The sequence below is a fragment of the Syzygium oleosum genome, unplaced genomic scaffold, assembly GCF_021117445.2.
Source record: "Syzygium oleosum isolate NSW1041296 unplaced genomic scaffold, Sole_v2.1 Sole_v2.03, whole genome shotgun sequence".
Classification (NCBI taxonomy): domain Eukaryota; kingdom Viridiplantae; phylum Streptophyta; class Magnoliopsida; order Myrtales; family Myrtaceae; genus Syzygium; species Syzygium oleosum.
This window is the reverse complement of record NW_026607487.1, coordinates 6,627,283-6,638,180: the sequence shown is the minus strand read 5'-3', so window position 1 is coordinate 6,638,180 and position 10,898 is coordinate 6,627,283. Positions and strand designations below refer to the sequence as shown.

Genomic DNA, 10,898 nt, shown 5'->3' with positions numbered 1-10,898 from the left:
TCTCCCCTCTCCCCCTCACCGATCACCCTCTCTCCCTCTTGGTTACGCCGCCGCCGTGCCACCGTCCGCCCGATCGCCATCCGCCGTCGCCGAACCGCTCGCCGTCACCGATCGCCGCCGTGAGGCCGCCGACCGCCACCCCATTTCACTCTAGCCGAGCTAGCCTAGAGTCCAAGTAAGTCGCAATCTAACCCTTGCCTAGGACATCGGGTATTATCGGACTCGTTTATATGCGGTTTAGGGTAGTTTAGGGGTTGATTAGGGTGTTGATCGTGGTTGTTGGTGGCTGATCATGGCTGTTAGTAGCTGTTGCGTGTTGGATTAGACATTTGGGAATGAGTTTTGTGGGTTGGAGATCCATGGGTGTGAGCTAGAACTTGAATCTTGGTTGTTTAGTTCAAAATTCGGATTCGTGACTACTGTACCCATCTGATTTGCTATTTTTGTAGAGAATTTTGTGGGCCGAATTTGAGGAAGTTTTCTTCATGAAAGTTTCTCCCAACATCTTGAAGTATAACATATTTTAAATTTGGAATTTTTGGAGGCCATTTGGGTAGCACGAAAATCCATTTTCAGACCGTCTTAAAACTGTCCGGAACACTGTTCATCCCGACCTTCTTGTCTTGCTGAATTTTTATAAAATTTTCCAGATCTATTTTAAATAAACTTCCTTCACAAAGTTGTTGGTAACTTTCTTTTCTATGACATATAAAAATTTAAAAACTTTTCAAGGTGATTTGGGTGTTGAAAGAAATGTATTTTGAGGACAAAATAGTCTGTTAGAGCTAACTGATTTTGGTCTGATTTCAAGGGACAAAAAGGCTTGGTTGCAGATTGAACCGGATTTCGTGTTCTTCATAAGAAATGTTTATCAAGATTTTTTTTATGATATATCCAAAATTTAGAATTTTTGGAGTTCGTTTACTATTTATTTTGATGGGATTTCGGTCACTATGTAAACTGCCCAGATTTACCCTGATTCTATGGATGTTCATTTTTATGAGCGGAATGGTGGGGGTGTCGAGGTTCAATAGTTGCTGCCCTCGTAACTGGAATTGATGTTTGATGTGTGTTTGTATGTGGGCTGAATTGAAATGGTTGAATTGGGTGCATTTAATTAATGTTCGAGTATGTGAACGTGTGAGATTTGAGGCGTGTGATGTGCGTGTGATCACTAAAAAAAGCCCTGAGGCGTGTTTACGCGGGGTACAGATAAAATACGGTGTGTTGGTATGTTCGTGTGATCACTAAATCCCTGAGGCGTGTTTACGCGGGGAATTGAACCGGCCTGATGCGTGTTTATGCAGGTCGTGATACGACTGTGGGATCGGACCGAGGCGTGTTATGCTCGGGTCGCGATTATGTAGGCCTGATGCGTGTTTACGCGGGCTGAGGAAAGAAAGTGAGAATGGGATCGGACCGAGGCATGTTATGCTTGGGTCGTGATCATGTAGGCCTGATGCGTGTTTACGCTGGCCGAGGAAAGAAAGTGAGAATGGGATCGGGCCTGAGGCGTGTTTACGCGGATCACGATCATGTAGGCCTGATGCGTGTTTACGCGGGCTGAGAAAAGTGATTGAGCACGAGATGGTGTGATGTGGCAAGTTAAATGAAAATGATGTGGTGGTGCGTGAACGAGTGTGAATTGTGGAGTTCGGAAATGTGGTGTGTTTGACATGTGCCTTCGAGCATGAGATTGGGTTGGAAAGTGCATGCGATTTGTAAATGTGAATGTAAGACTAACGTGCAGGTTGCGTGTATTGAAAACCAGGTAAGTACGATTGTGTGGACGTTGTTTGTGTGTTGCTTGATTCGGTGTCTGGACTTGTCTGGAATACGTGGTAGCCTAGGTAAGGTTTAGGTTGTGTACTTATTGAGAAGTGTCTCATGGTTGTATCAACCAAACCATTTCAAAGCACCCGCCCGAGCCATGAACCTTCCGTCGCCGCCGCCGCAGCGTTTTGGGATTGTTATGCACACTGATCATGATGTACTAGAATACCGGATCGAGATTGAGGCCGATTCGGAGTCATCGGATGAGCATGTGCCTGATGAAGATTCGGATGAGGATTCCGAAGAGAGTGAGTCAGAGTGGACGCCATCTAGAGGGCATAGGGATTAGTTTTGGAGCTGAGGGAGAGTTTGGAAGTGTTCCATTTTGGTGTAGTGCTTACCCAGGCTACTGATTTTTCTGTGATATCGGTGGTTTGCAGTTTGGTAGTTCAATGTGCATATTTTGCTTTGTGGTTTGTAAATGGCGGTTGTGGCATAAGTTGATATTGTAAATGGATATCGTACTTAAATCGAGGTATAGTATAAGATTTGGTGGTTTGGCAATTTATTCTCCCTAGTACCCCTGGTTAATCATTGTCTAGGTGTTTGTTGTTTCCGCCGCGATTAAACTCTGATGGGTTCGATTTGGGTCGGCGACGTTTCCTGGGACGTCGCACTAATTCGACCGAAGAGGGATGTTGCGTACTCGATGGGGGTTCTGGGCGTGACAGTTCAATTTGCGGATTTTTTGAAACCTACAAAACAAACATGTGTGCATGTATGCGTGATATGCATGATGTGAATAACCTACAATGGCTCGGATTGCATCGAAAATGGCTCTCGGGCCTTGGATTTCATTCAAGAAAAAGACTTTTTCACCGAATCGACATTTACAAGCTTTGGCAACTCTTGGCCATCTATTTCTACAAGAATTAAGGCACCTCCAGGTAACACCTTTCTAGCAACATATGGACCCTCATAATTAGGGGCAAACTTCTCACCTAATTCTAGTGTGAGGGACAACACTTTCCTTAGCACAAGATCTCCGGCTTCGAAATGCCAAGGCCGTACTTTGCGATTGAAGGACTTTGCAACTCGCTTTTGATAGCATTGACCATGGCATAAAGCCTTTAGTCTTTTCTCATCGATCATGTTCAACTGATGATATCTCTGTTGAATCTATTTTTCCTCAGAGAGCTCAACTTGTGAGAGAATCCTTAATGAAGGGATTTCAACCTCAACGGGCAAGACCGCTTCCATACCATAAACGAGCGAGAAAGGAGTCGCCCCTATTGAAGTGCGAATCGAAGTTTGGTATGCCATCAATGCATAAGGCAACCATTTATGCCAATCTCGATAATTGTCGGCAATCTTTGACAGGATCTTCTTTATGTTCTTATTAGCTGCCTCCATAGCTCCATTCATTTATGGGCGGTAAGGTGAGGATTAGAGATGACGAATATGAAATTCGTCGAGCAAGTCATCCATAACCATGTTGTTTAGATTTTACCAATTATTAGTAATGACTGCCTCTGGGACTCCATATCGAGCAATGATGTCACGACGAATAAACTTGGCTACATTCTTGGCAGTGACATTGGCATATGAATTCGCCTCGATCCACTTGGTGAAATAATCAATGGCCACCAAGATGAAGTGATGTCCATTGGAAGCCTTAGGATTAATTGACCCAATCATGTCGATCCCCCACATTGATAAGGGCCATGGCTCAAACATTTGACGCAATTCGTTCGGCGGTACGTTGATTTTATCTGCATAAATCTGGCACCAATGATAATAACGAACATGCCGGATACAGTTAGCCTCCATAGCCATCCAGAAGTAACCCAATCCCATGATTTTTCTAGCCAGATGATGACCGTTCATGTGCGGACCACATTCCCCTTCATATATTTCTCTTATCAACTAATTAGCTTCTTTAGCATCCACGTATTTCAACAAAATTGAGTCCAAAGACGTCTTATAAAGAGCATTGCCACTTATGAAGAATTTTGACGCTAGCTTCCTTATGTATTTCTAATATGCTAGTTCACTTTCATGAGGGTATTCACCCTTTTGAAGATAGTTCATGATATCATAATACCATGGCTTTTCATCAGATTCGTCTGCGATTGACGAACAGTAATCTGGACGCCTTAAAATTTCAATTTTCAGTGGCTCGATGTCTAATCGTTTCATAACTTGTAGCATTCATGACAATGTGGCCGGGGCATCGGCGAACTGATTCTGCGATCGGGGTAAATACTCAAAAGAAGTCTCCTCAGATTCCTTTATTAATTCCTCAAAGAATTCATGGTAAGGGATCAATTTGTAGTCACGGGTTCGCCATTGACCTTCTGTCTGAAGAATGATGAGGGCGGAATCACTGTAGACTTGCAGCTTCCTAACTTTCGTGTCGACGGCCAATTGCAATCCAAGTATGCAAGCCTCGTATTCTGAGATATTGTTGGTATAAGGGAATACCAATTTGGCGGCCACAGGGTGGTGTTGACCCATTGGGGATATAAGAACTACCCCAGTCCCAAAACTAGCTAGGTTAACGGCACCGTCGAAGTACATAGTCCACTTATCACTCACTATTTATGAAATGCGCTCCTTTATGGGATCTGACTGATCATGGTTTTCCAACCTTTCGAAGTTTTCTGCTAACATGTCAACTATGGCTCTTCCCTTGACCGATTTTTGCGCCATGCTATGGACATCGAATTTGGACATCAGAACTTGCCACTTTGCTAACTTTCCGACCAATGCGACTTTTTTTCAGCAAGTGTTTGATGGGATCATTCTTAGTTACAAGCAGAATCCGATGATGAAGTGTGTATTGACGTAAGCGATACAATACCCACACCAAAGCCACATACGTTTTCTCAACTCTGGGGTAATTCATTTCGGAGGAAGTAAAATTCTTACTAAGATAATATATCGCACATTCTTTGTCATCACCTGGTCTCTTCTAAGCTAGCAAGGCTCTCAACGACTCATCATGAATAGTCAGATAGAGTATTAATGGCACTCTAAGAACAAGTGGCACCAAAACCGGCAGATGGAAAAGATATTATTTTATTTCCTCAAAGGCCTTTTGACAATCGGCGTCCCACTCAACTTTGGCGTTCTTCTTCAAGAGCTTGAAAATTGGTTTAGCCGTCTCAGACAATTGAGAAATGAATCTAGCCACATAGTTCAGTTTTCCTAGCAAACTCCGAACCTCTTTGACAGTTGAAAGAGGTTTCAAATCACAAATGGCCTTAACCTTTGACGGGTCAATTTCAATGCCTCGACTACTGACCATAAACCCCAATAGTTTCCCAGACTTTGCCCCAAGCACACATTTGGCGGGGTTAAGTCTCAACTTGAACTTTCGGAGTCAATCAAACAATTTCTGCAATACCTCAATGTGATCCTCTCCATGTTTGAATTTAACAATCATGTCGTCTACGTAGACCTCCACTTTCTTATGCATCATGTCGTGGAACAGAGTGACTATTGCTCTTTGGTACGTTGCCCCGGCGTTTTTCAAGTCAAAAAGCATTACCTTGTAACAAAAGGTCCCCCATGGGGTAATGAAAGAGATCTTGCTTTTATCTTCTTCTTTAATCCGAATTTGATTGTAACGAGCAAATTCATCCATAAAGGAGAATATCTCAAACCCCGCGATACTGTCGACCAACACATCAATGTGAGGCAGCGGGAAGTCATCTTTTGGACTTGCTCGATTCAAATCGCAATAGTCAATACAAACCCTGACTCGTCCATCTTTCTTCATGACAGGGATGACATTGGTGATCCAATCATAATAGTGTGACACTTCTATAAAGCCCACTTTTAACAACTTCATGACTTCTTATTCGATTTTCTTGGAAAATTCGGGCTTTGTTCTTTTGAGCCTTTGTTTCTTAGCCGGGATACTCGGATCAGTCGGGAGAGCAAGCTCTACAATTTCCCTATCTAACCCTGACATATCCACATATGACCATGCAAACATGTATTGGTATTCTTTCAAAAGCTCGACAATCCTTTTAGTCTTGATTTTGGAAAGGCCAGCTTCAATCTTAATTTCTCTAACAATCTCCGAATCACCCAAATTTATTGTGACTGTAAGCTCTGTGGTCAACAGTTTAGACTCTTCATGACGAATCCAATCTCGTTCGATGTTTCTCTGATCACAGTCATCCTTGTCATCATTGGACCTGGAGGAATTTCTGTCGAGCAAATCCGACTCACATATGCGCACCTATCATGATTATGTGGAATGTTATACCTGAGATACCACGAAGAAGGTTAGTAAGTAAACGGGCAAATGTTATTGCAACTGATGATATGCATCTATTTTGAAATCATTTTGAAAGAGTTTTCAACATAGAAAATGAGGGATCTGTCCTCATATCCTTAGACGTCCCTATCCACAAAGAATTTTGGAAACTAAGAAGCGTGTGGAAGTCCAGGCCTCAAAGCATCATCATCAAACTGGTTTGGATACTTCCACATATCCTTAATAAAAACATGATCATGATTCTATTAACGTAATAAGGCCGTTTACATAACTCGAGGTCTTGGACTGACGGCTCGCAGTCCAAGATTTTGATTACAAAGGAAAGTAGCAGCCAGACCTAAATAGACTTCTCATGCAAGGGATAAACATAGAATCAAACAAGACGAAACAGGAAAGAAAAGCAGCATTCCTACTCGTAAGGGTTGGCAGTAGCAGCAGAGGGCTCAGTCTCCTCACTTCCCATGATAGCACAAGCAAATTCTCCCTTGAATAAATCAACTAGGCCAAGAATGGCCCCCTCCTCTTCCTGCAACAACTTGGGTGGAACTAGGAAGATCTCTTTCAACTCCGGAAAAAGTAAGCCCTTCTGACCTTCCTCTAATCCAAATAGACTTCCACGACCTCCGCAACCTCCATGATTAGCTAGGCCTCCATAGTCACCACGACCTTCATTGCCTCTACGGCCACCATAATTAGCTTGGCCTCCACTGCCACCACGGCCTCCATGATTACCTCGACCTCCGAAATCGCCTCGTCCTCCATGACCTCGGCCGCCAGAATTGCCTCCATGATAACCTAGGCCTGCCCTTTTGCACCACTTGGAAACCTGAATAGGTTCTTTGATACATTGGCCATGCAGTCCCAAGTCGGCTATGGGGATATGACCATTTTCGAGTAATACCTTACTCGACATCATCGAAGGCTTAGCCATTTCTAGGTTTCGCATAATAGTTCCAACAAACAAATGGACCATCGAGACTAACTCCAAAGTCTTATTGCTTGATTCAGCCTTGTTTTCGGGCTCTATGTACGAAATTGCATTGTCGTGAAAAATCTTGAAGTCGGTTTCTCCATGAACAATTACCAGCTTTCCATCCACGATGAACTTGACCTTCTAATGTAAGCTCGAGGACACGGCTCCAGCGGTGTGTATCTAAGGTCATCCTAATAAATAATTGAAGGCACTAGGAATATCCAAAACTTAGAAGTTGACCAGAAAGAGGATTGGACCAATCAAAAGTTCAAGCTTGACTTCGCCAATAACTTCCTTCTTCATACCGTCGAAAGCACGAACGGTAGATTTAGATGCCAAAATATTGTCTTCATTCACTCCCAAACGGCGAAGGGTGGCGAGTGACCAAATGTTTAATGCAGACCCATTATCAATTAGCACTCTCGCCACCATCTTATCACGACACTTAACCGAAATAAGTAGCGCCTTAGTATGATTGCGAAGTTCCAGAGGAAAATCTTCATCTGCAAAAGAAATATGATATTTCAACAAGATTGACCCAATAAACTCCTCCAATTGGGTGTCATTGATAGTTTCGAGAATGTGCACTTCATTTAGAACCTTGAGCAGTGCATTTTTGTGTTTTTCAGAGGATTTGAAAAGACCCATAAGTGATATATGGGCCGGCATCTTCCTCAACTGATTGACAACATCAAACTTGCTAGTCTTAACAATTGCTAAAAACTGCTCGGCCTCTTCATTTGAAACAGCCATTTTCTCAACCACCTTGGTGGGATCATAACATTGACCAGAGCAAGTGACATCATCGATTTTATTCACCTTGTAGCTCCAAGGGACCACCTTAGTATCGTAACTAGGGGCCATCTCTACTATTATGTCTTCCTTGTCCTTGGACAGGAGTTCAATCACCATCGGTTCCATGGCATAATCCTCGATTTCTAGAGTAGCAAACTCTTCGGACGTAAGGTCAATGACTACATGCTCAACATCTTGTTCATCGGGGTCCGATAGATCTTCTTCGACCGACAGGTCAATGACCACAGGGGTGATCATGTTGACTATCTCCTCCTTGGGCTCAAGTGGGTCGTCCATACCTCCCTGTCCATCAGGAACAACATCTTTGGGATCGATGAAGAAACTCGATGGGGGTGAATACTTTACAAAATAGTCGAATTTGTCACTAGGTTGACCTAGTGTGTCGACCACTTCCCTATTCTCGCGGGCGATTTTCATGAATTCATGGTTCCAATCAACATTGCTAGCTTGAGGCTCGTATTCATCATATGAATTGTCTCCTTCATTGTCGGTCACAATTAGATTCTCTGACGCGCCATCATTAGTCAGTTCATTAGTCTGTGTAAGCTTAATAGGTGTCTCCTCCGACCCCTTCTTGATCTCACACAATGAGTCTATAATAGCTATCAGGGTCATCGTAACACCCTCCTTCATATTATAGATTATGCCCATGTCTACCATCCGAGTGATACATTTCAACTTATCTTCCGTCGGAATATCCTCCCCATCTTCAAATTGTCCAGCTGACACTAGTAGCTTATACAGTTTATGAACATCCACCTTAAAGGTTTGATTAGTCTCGTTACCCTTCTCCGTAACCACGTTGACATTCTCAGCATAATTAGGTAACGGATTTTGTTGGATATTAGGGGGTGGATCCTTGAAAGATAAAATGCCTTTATCGAGTAAATTCTGAACTTTGTTCTTGAGAGTGAAGAAGTTATCTACATCATGACCCTTCTCGCCTCTATGGAACTCGTAGGACTTCGACAAGTCGAACCTGGGAAATTTTGGAGGATTACCCTGAGGTACATCTTTGGCTATCATTCCCCTTCTCAACAGCATGGGTAACAACTTGGATAGAGGCCTAGGCAGGGGAGTGAATTGCCTCAATGCCTTTTTTTTGAATTCATAACTCTGATATGCCCTCTCTCAGAACACAGACGGGACTTGAGAGGATGAGGCAGGGGGCCTTGTCACAAGCGGCGCTTGTATATATGTGATCTCCACATCCTTTTCTTTTCTATTCGGTATCTTCCGACTAGTCCCTTCGTTCAATCTACCATCACGCATGGCTCCCTCTACCCTTTCTCCGACATCTACCAACTGAGAGAAGGTTAGGCATCCAGAACCCACCAACTTCAAATAGAAATTATTAGGTAAGGCCTTGAGAAAGAGATCCAATAGCTCCTTTTCATCGAGTGGAAGACGAACTTGATCGGCGAGAGTATGCCATCTTTGAGCAAAAGCTCTGAAGGACTCACTTCTTTTCTTTTCAGTTCGAGTCAATACTTCACGTGTTAGAGCTATCTCAATGTTGTATTTGTATTGCAGGACGAACGCTTCGGCCAACTCCTCCCACTTCTCAAACTTCTCGGGCTCCGACAAGACATACCATTGCAAAGCAGGCCTCGTCAAACTCTCTTGAAGAGTCTGAATCATTAATGGGACATTCTGGGCATATCTCGCCATTCGATTCAAATAGTACTTTAAGTGGATCTTTGGGTCTCCGGTCCCATCATACTTAGTAAAGTCGAGAATCTTGAACTTCTCAGGAAAGCTCATTTGTGTATATCGAGACAGATCCTCGATCATGTGCTCTTCATATCCTCGTAGCGCACGGAGTTTCTCTTCTATCTTTGTGAACCTCTTGTTACGCTCTTCCTCCAAACGGGCCGTGACGGCTTCCGAAATGGGGTCTAGTTTGACCATTACGGGTGTAGAACCCAATGCCTCCTCAGCAACATTCCTTCTCGCAGGCCCTTCTACGGGCTTAGAGGCAGCTTGAGGTGTGACTTGACTAGCATTTGGTGCTGCCAACGTGGCCCTGATATCATTGGTGAACTGAGTGAGCCGAGTCACAAGATCATTGATCTTGTTGTCGAGAGCGGTGAAACTGGTGTTTTGCTCCTCAATATTCATTCGTGCGGCCCTTGATCATGTACGAATAGACGATTGCCTTGAAGTCGTAACTTTGGCTTAGCGAAGAAAGGGGGTGTTGGGAGTCGTCAGACTCGGCTTGGACACAGTGATCGCCAGAAGGTCTCTCTCTTCGGCCTCTTGGTTTCTCGATTCCTCTCTTCGCGTGTTGAATACAGACGATTTGTGATCACCCGAATCATAAATAAGCGAGCATACATAAGTGCATGAATTATATAGAAGACGGGTCCATGACAATGGTCTAGCCGCTTTCATTCATTCATTAAATAGTTCTTAGTTGAATAACACTCCTAAACTCGAAAAGCGAACTAGAAATTGAAAACTCAAAGATCCTAAACATCAAGCTAATAAAGAAAATAAAATAAAAGAAAAGAAACGAAAATAAAATAAAAACCTAAGACAAATGAATTAGGAAAGGAGCTACTAGATCCAAAACGACAAACTCGATCCATTTTACTCCTCTTGATCTATATGCGAATGGGAAGCCAATGCTCGATGCAATTGCCTATTCTCCTTAGCAACATGCTTTAGACTTCCTTCAGCTTTCTCCGCTCTCCTCTTGAGATAGTTGATTTCCGCTTGGCGAGTTGGCTTCTTTGTCACATCCAAGATCTTTGGGAGAAACTCGGTCAGGATCTTATGCCGACGGATGTATCGGGTTGTGGCATAGTATGTCTTTTCCTTCTCCTCAAGCTCGTCTTTGGGCCAATTTAGCTTTTGGGCACGACAGGCGAGCTAGGCTTGTTCAACATGGTGAAGCTCTCATTTGTAATCCTCTTCCTTTCTAACAAATCGGACTTGGAACGAATCCAGCTTGAGAGGGGGCGGTAGATCTTGGACAACCCGATATTGGTGGGCCACTCGGAGTGGGTACTAGGAGGTGGTGCCAGTAACTCCAAGCAACGG

The 10,898-nt window shown here is 43.5% G+C and overlaps 2 protein-coding genes across 2 annotated transcripts; both read right to left on the bottom strand.

Annotated features, from left to right (window-relative positions):
- Window positions 1-6,473: 6,473 nt before the first annotated feature.
- LOC115687466 (uncharacterized) lies at window positions 6,474-6,995 on the bottom strand. Its single transcript, XM_030613049.1, has one exon. The coding sequence runs from the start codon at window positions 6,993-6,995 to the stop codon at window positions 6,474-6,476; it is 522 nt and encodes a 173-aa protein (XP_030468909.1).
- Window positions 6,996-8,984: 1,989 nt separating this feature from the next.
- Window positions 8,985-9,974, bottom strand: LOC115687467 (uncharacterized). The gene has a single exon (XM_030613051.1). The coding sequence runs from the start codon at window positions 9,972-9,974 to the stop codon at window positions 8,985-8,987; it is 990 nt and encodes a 329-aa protein (XP_030468911.1).
- Between the last annotated feature and the right edge of the window lie 924 nt (window positions 9,975-10,898).

Excerpts from the sequence above, each read along its gene's own strand:
- LOC115687466 (XM_030613049.1), bottom strand. The coding sequence starts at position 6,995 with ATGGCTAAGCCTTCGATGATGTCGAGTAAGGTATTACTCGAAAATGGT.
- LOC115687467 (XM_030613051.1), bottom strand. The coding sequence starts at position 9,974 with ATGAATATTGAGGAGCAAAACACCAGTTTCACCGCTCTCGACAACAAG.